This window comes from Halichoeres trimaculatus, unplaced genomic scaffold, assembly GCF_033239565.1.
Source record: "Halichoeres trimaculatus isolate MK-OKI-2021-1 unplaced genomic scaffold, fHalTri1.1 fHalTri1_scaffold_7, whole genome shotgun sequence".
Taxonomy (NCBI): domain Eukaryota; kingdom Metazoa; phylum Chordata; class Actinopteri; order Labriformes; family Labridae; genus Halichoeres; species Halichoeres trimaculatus.
Window position 1 is genome coordinate 23,017,645 of NW_027437185.1, and position 19,066 is coordinate 23,036,710.

The 19,066-nt window shown below is 41.3% G+C and overlaps 1 protein-coding gene across 1 annotated transcript in view; it reads right to left on the bottom strand.

Moving 5' to 3' along the window:
• Window positions 1–496: 496 nt before the first annotated feature.
• The window catches only part of ndst1a (N-deacetylase/N-sulfotransferase (heparan glucosaminyl) 1a), a 54,855-nt gene continuing 36,285 nt past the window's right edge, over window positions 497–19,066 (bottom strand). The window contains exons 2-15 of the mRNA XM_074673978.1: window positions 17,397–18,422; window positions 12,795–13,277; window positions 11,955–12,042; window positions 11,450–11,604; window positions 9,889–10,074; window positions 8,722–8,850; window positions 6,469–6,651; window positions 5,972–6,068; window positions 5,558–5,681; window positions 3,628–3,802; window positions 3,308–3,478; window positions 2,737–2,846; window positions 2,404–2,506; window positions 497–2,302 (exon numbers count right to left, since the gene is read on the bottom strand). Coding sequence (XP_074530079.1) covers window positions 2,183–2,302; window positions 2,404–2,506; window positions 2,737–2,846; window positions 3,308–3,478; window positions 3,628–3,802; window positions 5,558–5,681; window positions 5,972–6,068; window positions 6,469–6,651; window positions 8,722–8,850; window positions 9,889–10,074; window positions 11,450–11,604; window positions 11,955–12,042; window positions 12,795–13,277; window positions 17,397–17,948 — 2,676 coding nt within the window. The 5' untranslated portion in view covers window positions 17,949–18,422 and the 3' untranslated portion in view covers window positions 497–2,182. The remainder of the gene's footprint in view (window positions 2,303–2,403; window positions 2,507–2,736; window positions 2,847–3,307; window positions 3,479–3,627; window positions 3,803–5,557; window positions 5,682–5,971; window positions 6,069–6,468; window positions 6,652–8,721; window positions 8,851–9,888; window positions 10,075–11,449; window positions 11,605–11,954; window positions 12,043–12,794; window positions 13,278–17,396; window positions 18,423–19,066) is intronic.

The following is a 19,066-nucleotide window of genomic DNA, read 5'->3' on the forward strand; positions in this document are numbered from 1 at the left end:
GCATTGATTTGGAGTTCAAATTGAAGATAAGTCACATGGCTGTGCGTGACCAACAGATTTTATAAACATATGTAATAAAAAAAAAAAACATTAAGAAAATAACTTTAAAATTCTGAGATAGAACAGTGCCTTTATGGACAAGCAACACCTAGAGCACAGCCTTTCAGTGTTTTGGCTCAATGTGTGTGTGTGTGTGTGTGTATGTGTGTGTATCAGTGACTATACTTTATTTCTGCTGTTGTCTCACATTGTCTTTGAAGAAAAATAAAACAGAAATTTGATTGAAACCCATTTCTGTTTGACAGCTTCTTATCAGCATTGAAACCAAAAGTAAAACCCATCTGTTCATCAGCTCCATTGAAGCAAAACAAGGATTTACTAGAAGTCTTTGCACAAAACAGTTGCCCTAAATTCCTTAAACAAAAGAGAAACAAATCCTAAACCACCAGGAAAGAAGAGAAAGAGATCAATCTACTGAAAAATACAGTGGTGTTTTATTTGCAAATTAAAAAGCACCGACAATATTAGTTACACTGTAAAAATTATTGACAACAATTACAAATCTTTATCATACAGTCCAGGAGATTAGTACCATCATTGCTGTTATGTGTTATCACTTAATACTTTATATGGAGAGACTACCTGCGTACAATAGTTGGCAGTGAGAGGAAAAACAATCGTAGCGACGCACCTCCGCACAATGAAAGAATCCAAACTCCCCTCAGCACAGCACTGACGTTTCACACTATGGGAATGGGCTGACAGGATGTAGACCCAAACACATTCAATAATTTAGGTCTACTGAAAGTTGCGTTTTATGTACATTACAAAGTCAGGAAATAAGAGGACCAACATGTGCATTGTTATTACATCAGAACATTGTACAAAACTATTGCAGTAAGAGCAGCTTTTTGTTATCTACGCTTGACATCTAGTTGCAGTGGTAACACCTTGACGTCTGTATGGTCTCTCTGGGCGTTCTGTTGGTTCTCCTGGTGACTATTTTTTTCCCCCCAGAGACAGCTTTAATCCCCCAAACTCATCTAAGAACTGAAATGAAACGAAATAAAAGACAAAATATACAGTCTGACATAAAAAAGATATCCCAATGGTGGAAAAAGATTTGAAATGCACAAACTTGTTCTGTACACATTGTGAACGTCACAGACCAGAGTGTTTCGATTACATACAGTAGCTAGCTTATGATCTTCTTCACAGATTGTAGCAGGAGCCATTTCGTTAGTGTGCTTTCCAGTAACCTATATGTTCAGAATTAATGCTTTCTTGAGTGCCTTAAATATTGTGCTTTCAACATCTCTCTTACTGATCCTGCTTTAGCAAATTCAATGGTCATGAAACTGACCACAGAGGAGGTCGAGCAGGTAAAGTTTCACAAACCAGTCTACTGTACACCTTGCTTGAATGAGAAAACTGAGCTAAGATGTTTAGTTTTGGTACATTCTACATTAATGCATTGCCATCAGCATTATAAAAATGTTAAAACATAATCTGAGTAAAGAAAACAAAACTTTAAAAAAAGAACCCTCAAAATATGTCCATGTGGTAATATTTAACGAAGATTCTGTCCTGGCACTTGTAAATGCAATAACTAGATTCTACCAAGGCCTATCAAGTAAGGCTACGACATGCAGCCCGAGTCAAGACTCCAGATGACCCCTTCTCTTCTTAAATCAAAGGCATCTGAAACCAATCAGGCTTCAATTCATGTAGTCAATGTAAATGCTGCCTCTTTTCATTGCTCTCCAAACAAGAGCTCAAACTGATGACCTCTTCCTCCAAGCTCCATCGCTCCACATTCCTTTGATTTTCAAGGTGAAGTCCATGCAAAGACGAGCTTTTATTTAGGGAAAGCAAAGGCTGATTATCAAACACTGAGGGACCCTCAGTGCACCACTGAGCCTTTTCCTTCTTCCACAGGACAGAAGTGGAGGCCATCATTGTGGTCCTGGTTTGTCCTGCAGGGGAGCAACAGCATCTGAAAGCCCAGGCAGCTGCTGACACTAGCATCCACTGACATCTTCTTCATATGGGAAGATCACAGTTAAGCATGAGCTCTAGTCTCTGTAAAAAAAACTGTTTGGGATCTTCAGCGTGTCAGTGTTTCCCAGCAGGTCAGGTTGTGGTTCACTTTGTGGAGCTCTGATCTCCCTTTGTGGTGCTGCTACCTGGTGTGGACCAGCTCCTCTCTGAGCCAGCTGGGCAGCGGCTGTCCCATCCTGTAGAGCAGCTTGGACAGCTCAATGTTGTGATCCCTGTAGTAATCCCTGAGGAACCCCTGGGACTGGAGAAGAGGAGATTAAAGATGAAGCTGCTTTGTAAAAAAAAATCCAAAAAAGTCAAGTGTGTACTGACAATTTTGACAGTTTCCAAACGTGAGCTTACCTCAGGGTCCATGTCAGGGTACCTGCGCCCTTTACTCTTTCCTAAACACTTCGTCTTTCCCCCCTCCAGCAGCTGGCACCAGAAGCCTTTCTTAGGGTCAAACCTGTCAACAATAAATACATTTAAAATAAACTTGAAGGCTCACAACACTCCACGTATGATTCAGATCAAATACTGCCAATTATAATAACTAGTTGTGAGAAAATACCTTTTTTTTTATTCAGGACTATTTTATGCATATTGATGATGCCCACGGCGAAGTGGCAATTATTAATCTGAGGATCAATTTGGAATTCACACAGTAATGGTTTTTCAGCCCAGAGAGATACTTACGCTAGGATCTTGTGATAGTTGATGATGTTGGCGAGGCCCAAATATTTCTGGATTTTATCCATGATAGAAGCAGGCTCAGTCTTTAGCATCTGTCCATCCAGGACCAGCAGCTGAAAAAGACACACAGAACACAGTGCTATTATTACAAACTCATTGTCAAATCAAACACACTTCTTCAAATCATAAAAAAATACTGTTTCTTTTAGAGTACATTTTTACAAGTGGAACTGTTTTACAAATACAGCATCTCTGATCATGCTTCATTGTCTCAGCCGATAGATCTGGTCTCTTACTGGCAACAAGAATTTGTTTTTCTTCTACTACAGGGCAACTGCCCTCTTTCACAGTTTAGTGGATTTAAGCCCAGCCTGTAAGGATTCCTTTAAGTACACACAGGCTCCCTTTACTCCAAACTGGGAGAAAATACTTGCCAATCATCCATATGGTGCGAGTTACTCAAGAAAAGGATTGTGGAGACCTCATTTTTGCAAACACTCAAGACCTAAAAATGGTAACACTCCCTGGTACAGTGGCTGTATACTGCTTATGGGTTTGAAAACACCTGTAGTACCTGGCTGGAGTGGTAGTAGTTCAGCCAGCGCTCTAGGTGAATGGCATACCAGCCAGGAACTAGACAGCGGTTCTGAAGGACCCGTAGTCTGACTGGAGCATCGTGGCCTGCTGTGATGACATCATGGAAGGAGTACTTTAACGCCACTGGGTCATCGTGGGCTCTTTGGTGCTGTTGGCAGGCAGAGAAATGAGGAGAGTCTTTAATTTATTTTGTCTGAGAAGAGATCACCAGAGCAGTGGGTTTTACAGAGATCTAACACTTCTAACATTTTGAATTCTGAGTTTGTTAATGTAGTATGAAAGTTCCCTGTGACGGACCTGGTACCAAGAGTACGCTCTGTCCGCTGGGTTGATGAGGATGGTGATGATCTTGGCTTTGGGCAGGAGAGCTGCAGCCCTCTGAGCAGCCACCTCAGAGTCAAAGTAGTTGGCACTCTTCTCAAAGTAGTAGTCTGAACTGGTGTTGGAGGGCAAAGGAAAGTACTCCATGTACCTGAAATGCAACAAATGTAAACATGCAAAGTGTCACCATCAGGCGTGGTTAATCTGGCCCAGTTTGCTCTCTGCAGATAAGGATGCTTTCTCTGCACACTGTGGGTGGTCGACCGTGTGCGACAGCTCATCACCTCACACACAACAGCATATTTACCAACACGGTATGATGTTAATATTTGGGGAGCCCACTCACAATAATGTGAGGAGTGCCAAGTAAATGTTGGGCCTGGACTTTTCATGCTGTGATGCGTAAAGCTTCTCATTAAGACCTGTTTGAAATCAATTAAACCTTTTAAAACAAAAAATAAAAGGGGTTCCATTTTTTTCTGGTTTGATTTTGAAAACATCTTTCTTCCTAGATACTTGTGCTCGTTTGTATTAAAACAACCACACCCTCCCATCTTAAGGTTCAACTGTGTTGTAACAGAGTCTGAATGAATCAAATGTTTTTTGTTTAAATTTTCCAAAAAATGACTTTTCCAGCATAGACGACTTCAGCAAGCAACCAATGTGTGGTGCCATTTTGCGTACAGGTTGGCATCTTTTGCTGCCTGACAACAGGATGGATAGCTGGATTAGACAGCTACTGATAGACGCTTTACTAAGATGATCTTTTCATTAATTAGAGTAGTCATGTTAGACGCTGCATTAATTGATTTAAGGCTGAATATAGAAAAATACAGAGAAGAATTGATTATATCCTGCAATACATTTATGTTAAATTGCATATAATAACATTAGTCTACCACGCTGGTTACATTAATCCATCAACAGATGAATTTAATCATCACATTTGCTACCCTAGTATAAGAAGAGTTTTCATACCATGGTTTATTGATATGGCGATGAATGACAAAATGCCATCTGCAGGTCACCCAGAAAGAGGCAAATCCCTGATAAGTATGCCGTTTTTGATCTACTTCTGAAGAATATGTTGGTTCTCTGTGCAGCTGGTGAATCTTTGTGTTAAAAGGCTCACATGTTGTTCAAAGTTAACAGTGTTTAAAGATTTTCACAACTGTTAAAATTGTTTAAAACTTTGAATTCTACAGTTGTCTTTTCGTATGTAAATTGTTGTAGACCACAAAGGTAAAAGTACAAAATTGATCACTTCTGAGCACAGCTCACAATATTTGTGACTTGCTAACTTCTGGTAGCTGGCCTGATTTGTTTCCACACACAGATATGCACACATTATTTTAGATAATGTTGTTTTCTGTTTACCAAGAGTGTTTAAAGAAATATAACAATCAAATGTATGAACAATGAACTCCTTATCATGCTTTACCCAAACATCCAGCATTTACCAGTTGTAGGAAATACTAACACATTTTAAAATGCTTGATGTTGTAAAAACCTTTTTAGACTTATTTCTAAATTTCTAATTGATGTTCCACAGTTACAACTCCCCCTGTCAAGAACATTTTATTTTAAAGTATTACACCAGTGTTTCATCATCTAACATCATTATACATTTTTACACCAGCCTCCACAAATGGGTGCCAACAGGAAGAGTTATGGTTTTAAAGATATTAATACCCACAAACAAAATGCTTTGTGTTTGAATGGTGATTTCAAATGCTTGAAAATCAAGCTCAGAGGACATTGCTTTCAACACCAAACAAATTAACTTAAATCAAATCAAAATGCAATTCCATCCTATTATATTGTGATGAGAGCTTTCTAAATTATATTTTGATTTTTTTTGTTGTCAGCAAAGCTACTTTGTAGCAGCTATTTGGGAGGTTCTTACCAGTCAATGCCTCTGTGATAGTTGTGTCCATTAAAGAACTGGATCTCTTCAAAGGTCTCTTTGCTGGGGTAGTTACTTGTCAGGTCAGGGTGCATGCCGAGAAACAGGTAGAGAGCAGTTGTTCCTGAAAGTGGAGAGGATAAGAAAGGGTTTGGGCAGTATGAAAAGGATGTACAGCAAGAGGTTTCATCTGCATCTTACAGGTACAGTGAGAGGAACCACAACCATAGAAAAAAGAAATCACAATAATCTCTCCACTACTACAGGAGATAAAATAAAATCTGTTCATTAGAAATAAGACACTCAAGAACTTGATTCAAACCACTTTGAACATGCCACATCTGCTGAATAACTTCTGATTCAATTATTCCAAAGTCTTCCTGTAGGGGGTGGTGAAGCACCACGACGTCTCACCTGTCTTCTGAGGCCCGATGACAAGCAGTTTGGGGAAGCGGTCACATGTTTTCTCTTTGGACCAGATGTCCTTGTGCCTTTTGTCCTCACAAGGATCCTGTAGCCACATAAAAATAAACAAACCTTTGTTTCCATATGGGTTTCTACATCAATCAAATAAATATCAACTCTAAAGATATGAAAGAAAACAGGTAATTATTTTCTCATTTGCATATGTAAAGCCAATAAGCATGGGATAAGCTTTTCATGAAGTATACAGGGGTGGGTCTAACCACTGATAAATCAAACACTTTTCACAACACTTATAGGGGACCCTGGTATAAAATGTCTGAAGAGGCACAATGAATGCATCAGTTCAGCACTATTCACTTGAGTTTGACGTGAGCATTACAGGAGCAAAGGCTTTTATAAAAGAAGAGTTTTGGTCTGGCTCTCAAAAGCAGAAATCTATATCTATAATAATATGTGTGATTTAATGATAAACATGCGATTCCTACCTGCCAAAGGGGATCTCTCTCAGAGGGGAACAGGCTGAAGTATTTCTGAGCTAGCTGAATAGGTGGAAGTGTCTGCATCTTCAGGTTGGTCCATGTCTGAACGAACATCATCAGGCTCTTAAAGGTGTAGAGACCGAGGCGGTCGTTCCCGTAGTTGGACAGATGGGTCATGAAAATACTAATCTATGAAAGGGACAGAACAGGCCATGTCAGTAAAATGTTTGACGGGTGTTATAAAAAGTAATAGGCACACTGTAAGAAAAATGAGCCATGATGTGAATTTTAACAACAGCTGCAATAATTAATGAATCCAGCGACCTGCCAACCAAGAGGACAAAGATAAGAGAATTTCACTTTTTAAATATGCCCTTCTTTAACATAAATACAATGTCACTACAAGCCTTAAGAAACCTCAGAAAATATTTATTTTCATTGTTTACTTATTTATGAAACTATCCAATGAAAGAGAATTTTGACTGTTTTCCTGTATTGGGCTGGAGCACTTCTAAAGTTAATTACTTTGCTGAAACATAAATGTTCAGCAGGGGGAATTACAGCATCAAAATGTATTACAATGTTTAAATGTGCACCAGACCAGTTTCAAGTCCAGCTTTAAAATGGAGAAATCCTCTACTTTCACTGTCAGTGGTGAGCCATGAAAGAGTTCAAAAGTTTAAAAAGAGCAGGACAGCAAAGCAGGCTGTTTACTGTGATGACATGCCCACTATCATTGGTGTAATCTTACAATAATTATTTCACTCTTTACACAGACTTTTGCATGGAAGTGCAGAAAAAGTCTATTAAATATCTTAATTTTAACTGAGGGACAAATCTGTTTGACATGGTCTTGAAATCCAGTCAGTGTCCATGAGGTCTGATCTCGTCTCCACAAAAAATAAAACAGTTCAAAAGGACTCTTAATAACTCAAATGAATTCTTAAAAAAAAAATCCTGGGACGTTTTCGCTCAGAAATTTTACAAAATTTCAGTTTTCTTTCCTTGTTATCAACCTGAATAAGGTTGTCAAATATGATCTTGGTTGAAACAATATAATTGAATAAAAATTCAGTTTTATCCTAGGAATTACATGTGCAAACAGCTCCAAGCACATTTGGTCGTCATCAACCAGTACTTTACTGGCCTACAGCATTTTCACTGAGACCACATTTCTGGGTCTGACGTCAAGACGTCCTGTAGAGGTAAGTTTTGATGATAGAAGTGAGGTAAATATATCTGATACTATGGTTTAAATTAAAGTATTGGACACGTTTAAGTTAAATTTACAAATTTGATCAATATGAGTATAATTCTTAAATGCTAAGTACGACAATTATTTATGCCTATTTAAATTACAGACTTAGGAAAAACTCACAATAATTCATTGATAACGTCATTTAAATATTCCATCAGCCATGTTTGCATGCATGCCTGCTAACAACAAATCACATGACCAGGTATCTGCAGTTAATATAAATTTCCAGCAATTCCCCCCAAAAAATCTTTTTAATTCCAATTAATGTCCATTAATTTCTCTAAATTCACTGAATTTTTTAATCCTATTCTGGGAAAAAAAAAACAGATTGCATCTTCCCTTTTCACAAATCTTAATCATGGTGACATTTTGGCTGACTTAAAACTTTTTAACTGCAAGTATGCCAAAGAGAAGAAGTTTCAGTTTTGCACCACAAAAGTAAGCCAGAGTGAAGTATCTCTGTAATTTATTATCTACTTGTGAACTGAGACTTACCAGAAACAGATGAATTGGCGCTAATGAGGGGATGTAATAAAACAAGAAATGATGACAGACATAAACGCTGTCATGAAAAGTAAGTTTGGGCTAGAAGCTGTCACTGAAAAGTTGGCATCATCAATAGTCAAACAGTGATAGATGATGATTACCGATGGGTTTTGAGACTGCGTAAGACCAAATTATGAAACTGCCGAGACATTTTAAAGAAGCTTGTTTCAAAGTTTAAACATATTTTGGTTTTACAAAGTCAGGTGCACTTATCTGGCAACATAGGGTGACATTTATGTCAAACATGGTAATAAAAGCACCCCTCAGTTTATCATCTACAAACAAAACATGTATGCATGCATTTTTCCTCAAATGAAAAGAACCTTTCATATTAGTATAAAAGAGCCTGCGATGCAGATGGTCATTGTCCGTTCCTCTTTTGATTTTCACTTTACACCACCAGTTGAATGTCACAGAGACAAAAGCAGAACTGTGTGAAAGTGCGTTTGACTCACAGGGTTTAGCAGAACAGTGAGGAAGAGCTCTCCTCCGTTGATGAGCTTGTCCAGTTCATTTGGGCTGCCAGGGTAGTCTTTGTAGAAGATTGTGTGTGTGAAGAGACCACACGTCTGCCTGGGCAGCACCTGTGAAATAAACACACATGAAGTCACAAAAACTGCAAAAGGAGAAAAAAAAATCTCCCACACAGGCATTAAACAAAAATCACAAAGAAATGCATTCAGACAAATAAACACACACACATCATCAGCCCTCCACTGAGAGCAGAGCTGTCAGCACTCCAGGCAGTTACCCCACACATTGTTTGCTTTCAATAACATTCATATTATGCAGCTCATCTAGCCAAAGCAAACCTCTTATTCACTCTGAGTCTATATGGAAATTCATGGAAATGCGTTTACAGTTTTGAGTGTCTGGGGAACTGAATATCAATCATCGGTAAGCAGTGAAGACCGTCCATTCAGATCGTGCTATCTCAAGGACGGGAACACAGCTCTGAGACCACACAGGCCAGCTGAATGCCAACACTACAAAGGGGCCGGACTGGGGCTGCACTGTTTTCCATCAGCGTTGAAGGTCAACTTAGGGAAGAAATAGATAGGATTTCTTCCCCTTTCTTTGAACCACTTGAATTTAATCTATTCGACTTTAATTCTGCGCTTGTGATTTTACTATTCAGCACTGGCTAGCACCACCAAAGCTGAACAAAGTGTAGTTTTTTCTAGTTGTTGACATTTTGGCGATTGGTTCTGTGAAGACACTTGCTACGCCAGAAGTGTCAGTCTCGGTTATGACGCCAAAGGCTGCTGGGAAAGCACCACTCAGAGGGGTGACTCATGCAAAACTCGGCCATATCATCCTCTTCCACTCTGTAGAAGAATACAGATACAATACCCAGCTTAAATAATGAGAGGATTGCTTTTCTAAGGACTTGTGTGATAAATGAGTCTATTCTTTGCATCTTTCAGGGATAACACACAGGGAAAGTACAGGTGGAAAAGGAAACACAGGATTAGTGGGTGATGTTAAGCGTATGCAGACAGAGAGCCCTGAAAGGTACTGTTAGCTGGAAAGGTAATTGATGATGAGTGAAAAACAATGGGCTGCAGGTAACACAATAATGAGACCTTGTAGATGCTTGTGTGTATGAAAAGTAACCTTACACTGATGCCGCTGTGAATGAAACCTCGCCGAAAGCGGGCAGGCTTCAGGTGTGGGTATTCCTCCGTGCTGGTCACCTTGATGCCCCACACCTTCTTCCAGGCGTCATACAGCTGCATGTGGACTGGGTAAACACCAGAGTGGTGGGGTGCTACTGCATAGCCCATGTTGGTGGGGATCCCGTGCTCCTACAGGGTGGAAAACATGGATGTGACTGAGCCGCCTCGATCCAGGCCACAGAAAACTGGTTTGTTTAAAAGCATGGAGTACTAGGAGTGGAATATATATCTGTGAGTAAAATAATCAGCTTATATATGCCTCCCATTGCTGTTTGTTCTGGGGATTAAATATGTATTAATTGACTTGAATTTACCACTCGCTGATCAGACCAAAGATTTCAGTGTGTTAGGATGGAGCTTCCTTACAGCGTTAGAAGAACCACTTGAAATGGGGCATTACCTCTCTTATAGAGCTGCTGTTTAATGTGGTTTCCAGCTCATAAAAAAACAGCACAAAGCTATCACAGCATACCTGAGCCACTGGGGGATGAACTGCAGTATGGCTAATGATATACCATTTCACAATATTGGCAATGCAGGATGTGTGATGTCCATCAAACGTTCTGAAACCAGCTGTTACTGTCTTTATTGCTTGACATTTTCCAGAACTAATCTACAATAAAATCTGTTCAGACATTAGCTCGTTGCAGAGTACTGACCACTGTGCGTGCAGAGTCCCATGACTAAAAACATGCATGCAAGGGTGATGCAGTCACAGATATCCATGTATGATGCTCAAGCAGATGCTCAATTGTGCAATGCTGATTTTAAGAGTGTACTTCTGCTTTTAGCAGCGCCCCCACCCAAAGCTGAAGCCACACACACAAACTGCAATCAGGAGATGTTCTTCTGAATGTTTACTTTAGTGTATAGACTTCAAAACCCTAAATAAAAAGCTGGTATTAAATGATTTAATCCTATAAACAAATAAAAAAAACTCCATTCATAATGTTCACATTTCATTATTTCCCAAAGTGATAATACACAAGCAGCCCTATACTGTAGAAGAATGACAAATAAAACTTTGCAACTTAATGATCTGATCTGTTGTTGTCATTATTTGTTTACTGCTACACACTGTGCTTTGTTTTTTATTCTTTTTATGTGACTCTGTAGGCTGTAAAACTCAATCTCCCTTCTGGGATAAATAAATGTCTGAATCTAGATCTATAAACTTTTAAAAGGTTTTGCAAATCCCAGTTATATTGTAATCAGTGATGTTTACTTTATTGTTACTTGTTTGTAAATGGTCTTGTGTTTTATTGTTTGGATGTCCCATATCATCAATTGTACATAAATCTTGATGAGTCTTTAAATACTGTTTGTTCTGAGATATCAATAGATTTCTAATCATCAAAAAGAGAATAAATGAATCAGAGTTTGGATTTTTAGATGAAAAGTTGTCAAAAGAAATGAAGGTTTCGGTCTCTTAGATTATTATGACAAAAATCAGATCACAGTTCCCACCATAGGCTGGGATCTGACCTTTCTCACTGTGACTCACCATGGCAAATTTCTTGTTGAGCAGCATCTGCTCGGCCAGCACGGACTGGTTATGGAAGAGATGTGGCTGCATGTGGCTCCACATGTGAGGAAACCACCAGAACTCTTTCACGTAGGAGAGCAGCAGGTCATCTCCCAGGTCCTCCTCATCAGACCCTGAAGGAGAGGGAGGACAGTTAGACCAGAGGGGAAGAGGGAGGGGTGGTGGAGGAGAGTGAGGGGTGATGGGCAGAGAGGAAATGGAGAGTATAAGAATGGACAAAGACAAAGTAGAGGCAAAGGTGAAATGGGGTCAGTGATAAGAAAGAAAGGAAATGAAAGTCGGAGAGTCGAAGGGAGAAAATGTTGAAATATAACAGAGACGTATTCAGGGGGTATACAATGAAAGAAGGGCATAAAGGAAAGGAGAACACTTAACATGAAAATTTCACAGTCCTAACAGGGTCACTTCATGATTTGATTTTGTCTTTTGCAGCAGAGTCTAATTTCTCCTTTCAGCATCTTACCAGCGTGAAAGAATTTCCCTGAGAAGCCAAGATTGAAGGTGAAGTTGGGCACATGCGTGCGCAGCTCCCTTTGTGTCTCCAGCAGGGCCTGAAACAGTGGGAGGAGAAGAAGAGTGAGTCAGTGCATGTTTAGCTCATGCTGGTGCACGAGTGCATTAATGAGGAAACGTGAAGAACCCTGTGAGCGCGCACCCACATTCATATTTCATCCTGCAACTTTCTTTCGGTAAACATCCAACACTCTTCTCCCAGTTGCCTCACTCCTCTCTTTCATTCTGTTTGATATTTTTCCTCTCCTCTGATTCGGGTGTTTGTTTCATTTGATCTTGGCACTGGATTAGAGTGGCAGCACACACCCTCACTCACGCTCTCACATTTCTCCATCTTGTCAGGGTGTGATGCGTTCCTAAAAGCTTGCTGTTTGGCTGCCATGAGGAGGCCTTGATGCTTTTTCCTTGGTTTTCTCCTCCACCCGCTGCCTCCACATGAGGCGGGCCTGCTCTGCTCTGAAGGGACGCAGGCACGGAGCTTTTCTACATTCTTTGTATGTCTCTGGGCCCCTGAAATATTCATCGCTGTGGAGCTCGTGTGACAGTGTGAGCAGTGGGGCCTGTCAGCTTTGAGCGGCCTACTGGGACGACCGCATTGAAAAAGAGAAGAGGAGCGGGAAGAAGGGCTTTCTGGAAGACTGGCAGGGGATAGCTCATTCTATGTGTGAGGCAATTTCTGTATTATCGTCAAAGGACTGTTGAACGCTGGTTTATGAATATATATTTAAGTGGTTCCAGTTTCTACTCTTGGAAAAGTTTTCTCAACTCGAACACACATGCACAAACTCACCTTGACATCCGGCACCTTCATGCGTGTGCCCTCTTTCCCGACAAAGATGTCATCGATGTCCACCAGGATGTAGCGCTCCAGAGACAAAGAGAGCCTCTTCCCTGTGAGAAAGGCCACAGCGTCCACAAACACCAGCTTGTGCAGCCAGAAGACCAGGTTGTTGCCGAACAGGACCCTCTGGATGCCGTCATGGAGTCCCAGGTCCTGTACCACAGATGGGAGCAGAGCAGCATTCTGCCCCATTGATGCAACACTCTCTGCTGATTGGGTCTTGGCCAGCAGAACGGGCTCGTACGTTGAGTGGTTGGACTGGAAAACAGTCCAGTCATCTCCGGGGAGGGGACCAGGCAGAGGCTGCCCAGAGCGAGTGATGAAGAGCAGGGGTGACTTTGGGTTGACGGTGCAGTCCTTCAGACCCAAATTAGAGTGGAGGAAGAGAGGAAAGCCTTTAAGCTGTGCGCTGAGCAGACTGTTCTCATTGGCCTGATCGACACAGAGACAGAGACAAGAGACAGAAATGACACAGTCATCATACATGAGGGTGATGAAGACAGCTACATATTGGATATAATTCCCCAATTTCTCCACTCATGTGTGAAATAAGGAATGTCAGGCATACTCAAACGCAAAGGCATGTGGCAGCTTCTACCTGCTACACTCAATCTGCCGGGCGCCGACATCGCAGTCAAACTGAATAACCTCCTGCTGTTTCCTCCGAGATTCAAAGACGGAGGGTTCGGTGATTATTCATTGAAATTTCCCCTCTGATATTTGTCATCTTCTGTTTCTTTCACATCTCTTTTTATAACAGATAAGCAAGTCCTACTTTCTCCAGCATTTCAACTTAAAGCAGTCATGTTGATGTGTGCTTGTGTGTGTGCGCTGGGGAACTATCAGAGTAAATGCTTAATATCTTGGCTACAGGCTCATTATGTGATTTTTCAGACTTAATGATATTTTAGCTTTTGAACAAATCTTGTTTTGAGTTTTCTTCATGTTTTTTATGCTGCACTAACTTTCTTCCAACATTTTAGTACAGACATTGTCCCTCCTTGCCTTAATAACGTAAGAAGAACTTTTCACAGCGTTTCTTTCATGTTGTATAGGAATATACGATCATTTTCTTTTCAAAAGGGTTGCCAAAGACGGGATAGTTTCATAAAAGAAGCATCTCATTTGGGTCAATAAACCTCTGGAGAAATCTAACACTTTCTAACAAACTGTTAAAATAGACCACGCAGGGCCTCGAGAGGTGAGTGCTGCTGCAAACAGACTCGTCCCAACACTGAGCAGACAAAAAAAAAAGTGGAAACCTAATGAGTTCAACATGGTGACATCCTTGACCTCAAACAAAGGTGATGCTTCATTCTTTCGTGGACTGACATAAGTAATGTGTTCAAACCCGTTTCAGGAGGAAATCCTCGTTAAATCCAGAAAAGCTTTTGCGAGTCAAGCCGAAAATAACAAGATTTCACTTGTCCTCAGCTTTTGAATGAGGCCCTGAGGTTAACAGGGCTGGGACGATGTGCTTTTCACGGGATTCCATTCTATCAAGATTTTTTGGGTTGCCGATTCGATTCAAATTGCAATTCTTTGATAATAACAATTTTCGTTTTTTTTCCCACCAGACCATGTGGAAAAGTTATATGATAATAATAAAGTCTACTGACTATATCAGGAGCCATATTATCTCATAAAATGCACATCACATAAGTCATAGAAAAAACATTTCACCCTCTGCTGGAGAGAAGTGGTACCTTTTTTCTGATCCAGTTTATAAACAAAGACTGAAGAAGACTATAAATTTGAAAAAAAAAAAAAAAAAGACTTTTTGACAAAAACCCCAATATATCGATTTTGGATTTTTTACTCCCACCCATAGAGGTTAACTAGCTCAACCTTGCTGAGGCTTTTGCAGCTACTGAAGGAAATGGCATTGTTTCTTTCAGGTCTATTATCCAGAAACATCCAAAAAACATTAAGATATGGTGGCTCTAAACCAGAGGTTGCCGATTTATAAGATTTAGCAGCACAAGTTCACTCTGTCACTTTGTGTGGTTTATATTTAATTCAACCTTCATTTTAATTAGTTTTTGGATAATGTGATGATGAGTGCTGTGCTCTGGCACTTGTGCGTCTTTCACATCAGCTGATCGTTAATCCTTCTCGTGCTCATACAGGAGTCACCTTTCTGCTTCCTTTGGGACAGAAGTTGTAGATTGTCTATCTTTCCTCTCATTCTTTAAAAATCATCAGATGAGTTTTACTCCAGCTTTTGGTGATCACACCTGAAAGCCTGTCAGCTTTCATATCACACCGTTACTGTGTGTCTCTGTGCAGGGGCGTATCCAGACTTTCAGACTAGGGTGGCTCAATAGGGGCAGGGGGTAAGGGGGGGCAGGATGTGCACACTTACAAATTGTCACCATTTATCTTCACTCTCTACTTTAAAAACAATGAATAACTACAACTGTATAGATATTAAATCCCATTTTGTGGTTTTAGTATTAAAGATGTATTACATATAACGTGCGTCAGCCAGAGCTTTTAAGTCAAAATTAATAAGATAAAGCTTTGAATTACTACAAAAGCGACATTTAAAGCAGTAATGGCAGGACCATATTCAATGAAAAAAATGCTGTGTACAACATTCCTAATTACTCAATTAATCTGCATATTAATTTGATAGACACAAAGTCACATGCAGACAAATCAAAGAACAAGAGTCATCTTATTGTCAGCCACCCTACTGACTGTCTCAGACTGGCTGTTTGTAGCCATCTCACTGACTTTGTGTCTTTTATATGATGTTTTGAAGTGATGTTGCTTTGACATGTAACTGATGTTAACCACAGGTAACTGAAAGACACTGATTGAGAATTTATTTAACACTAAAGTTCCTATTTCTCATAATGTAAAAGGAAAAAATTATGACATCTAAAGAGATTCAGCAAGTAGGGATGGGTACCTTTCACATCTGAAACGATACGGTACCGATGCCCGGTACCTGGCAATCGGTTCCGGTACTCAACGGTACCAAGTTTTGGTACTTTTTTGTGTTTATGTGGTAAAAAATTTCAATCTTTTTAAATAATGAAGTATAAAAAAATTTCAATTGAACAAATTTATTCTTCAATATATAACCTTGCAATGCTGTGTTCATATCCAGCATGGAAAATCACTTACTCTTCCACTCCCTCACAGTCACAAGGATGCATTTAGGTACCTAAACATGGTACCTTTTGGTTTTACATGAATTGATACCTGGTACTTTTGACAGAATTCGGTCGGTACCTATAAAGTACCTAATTCGGTACCCATCCCTATCAGCAAGTGAGCAAAACAGCTTAGAACACTTACACAAGGGACTTAAGTATAATTCATACATCTCGGCTCGTTAAAACTGGAAATACATAATGTGTTTTCCATTTTTCTTCAAGCCTTCAATAGGTAGATCTTGCATTCACAGCTGTTGGGTTTAGGGATCTTGGGCTCAAAGAGGTTGGTGACCACTGCTCTAAACCTTTACATCCATCTTTAAATACTTAATTTAAATATTTACTCGAAGGAAATGAGAATAGCTCTGGGAAGTAATAGCAATAAATAGCTTCTGTCAAGGACCCCATCAAGAGAGGACAGGGCCCATATTGTTTAGAAAATGGTTTTAATGGAGCAGACAATCTTTACTTTGAGGCTTCAGAGAACAAAGTTGGGGGAAATCTTCTGTAACTTCATGTGCAGTATTTTCAAAAGATACTTTTATGTAAGTTCTGCATCTTCAATGGTAAAGCATCCTGTTTTTAGTTTCTATCTTGAGCACACTGCTCAGTAGCATCTATCACTGGCTGATTGTTATTCCCACACAAGTTATAAAAAAAGAACAAGAACATGGGAGTTTCTCAGATCAACAAGTTAAAAGTTAACATTTAAAATCTTTGATATGGATCAGTTTATTACTAAAACAATTCTCGGTTTTATGTTTTCACTGTTTTCTGATAACCTCAGACTCTTTTGGAGCGTTTCTATGCCACTGACTTCAAACACTGTAATGGAGAGCAGAGCAGCAGTGCTGTGCATCAGGTCAGTGGGATGCACACCCTCGCTCTTTTATTCCCCTCCCCCCTATAGACGGTAACTCCCACCCTGCTTTCTTTCCTAACCTTCACCTACACCGCCTGACATCACTGCAACACCAGCCATGCCTTCACATCTCCTGCTATATTCTCTCCATGGCTCAGAGATAGTGATTAAAACCATAAGACCTGAAAACAGGCCTTGAGCAAACAGGCTCAGCAAGGGATTACTGGAAGAGAGGGAGAGGCAGAGGAGAGAGAAGACCTGAAAATAAAACAAAGGGAAAAGAGCAACAGAGAGATTGCAGAAGAAAGGAAAACAAGAAATAGATCCACGCAAAGTGAAAGAGTGCAGCGGGACTGAGTGGTATTGAGCCAGGCAGGTCTTTTCAACCCTGCGAATCCCATCTCCTTAGAGACGGTGGAGCCAGATGGACAGGGCAGAAGGTGTGAGTTCGAAGAGTGTGAGGAGTGAGAGGAGGGAGAAGAGAAAAGGGAGGAGGCAGAGGGGGTGTGGTGTTGTCCTAACCTTGAAGAAGCCAATGATGCCCACTCCGTACTCCACACAGTATTTGTCCAGGAGCTCTCGGTTCCAGGCGTCCAAGTTCACGTACTTGAGAATGTTCTCGTAAATCACCAGTGTGAAGCGCCCTCTCTCTTTGTCCGTCAATGTGGGCATGTCCCCCTTACCGGGAGAGATCTCAGTCCGATACCTGAACCGGCCAGACTCCAAAATGGCTACGATCTCCTGCCCCAGTTGAGAATACTGACTCTCCACAAACACCAGAACCACAGGGTCTGTCCTGGCCCCTCCAGGATCCACCCCAGGGCCCCCTGAGACGCTACGCAGAGGCAGCAGCCGGGAGGGAGTGACCCTTAGGTCATCTGAATCGGCGGATGCTCCCTCCGCCCCAGATACGCTGCCACTTCCCGATGATGGCTCCAATTCCCGCTTGACGCCATACAGGAAGTAGGCAGAGATGAAGACGCTGACAGTGCAGAAGAGGAAGAGGAGGAGGAGGGAGGTCTGTAGGGGTAGGAGGCGGACCAGCCGACGGACTCGTGCCACACATCCCAGCATCGTCCCGAGCCACGCCGCTCCGCCCCACAGGCCTGGCAACACGCCTAGGGGGACAGTCTCTCAAGAAAACGGCGAGCCGAGCGGGGGACTATTCACAGAGAAGTCCGTTTTTTATGCAGCGAAATGAAAATGGTGTTAAGGGAGCAGCTGCAGCAGCTACTGGAGAAAGAAATGAGACGGTCTCACGTTGGCTCTCCCTCATGTTGCAGCGCTGCTTATGTCACCATGGCAGAGAAATAGGAGGCCTTGGACTGCCGGTGCACGCTTCTGCTTCAGGAGGAGAGCTGGCGGGTCGAGTCACTGGAGGAGGAAGATGATGGAGGGCTCCATCACCTGTCCATCATGTGAGCCTGCCAACCATGTCCTGGCTAGATTTCCCTCCACTCTTTTTGATTGCAGAATAATCTCTTGAGAAACACGAGGTCATGCAGGTCATCTCAGGAGCAGCATTCCCTCAGGATCGATCTCCCTGATCTGAAAAAAAGAGAGAAAGAAAACGGTGTTAAAATCAGGGAGTGCAGAACCAGCTCCTGTGGAACAAACCACGTCTTCCTTTGTTGTGTGGGCTTTAGCAGTGTGTGGGAGATGTGTGTTGTGTTGCCAGCGCCAACACTCCAAAAGTTCACTCCAAAGTAGTCCTTGCATTCACCTACACAACCGCAGAGCTGCCAATTTCCCCCCTACACACTTAACTCCTGTGTGCGCAAGCAAACACGCGCACACAAATAAAACCCTCGCTCACATAGCCCCCACACAATCAATAGTCAGAATGTGAGTGACAACAAAGCCTCAAGGCGAGCCAATTCTCGATTCAGTCCAGTCAGAGTAGTGTGACTGCACAGTCAAGCCATCACCCTTAGGGACTCTCTGGCTCTCGATTTCTCTTAAATCCGCAAAAGAACCAAACGAAGTGCAGGAGAATGGAGGAAAGTGAGCGATCCAAGAGCAGAGGTGTGGCTGACAGTGACAGACGGGCCTGGCAACAGAAGGATTCTTTACTCGAGGAGAAATACCCCTTATCGCACTTAATGTACACCCCCTTACCTATCATAATACACCAGCTCTTCAGCTGAGCTCCATCAAGCCAAGTGTGAAAAGTACAAGATACGGCATGAGAA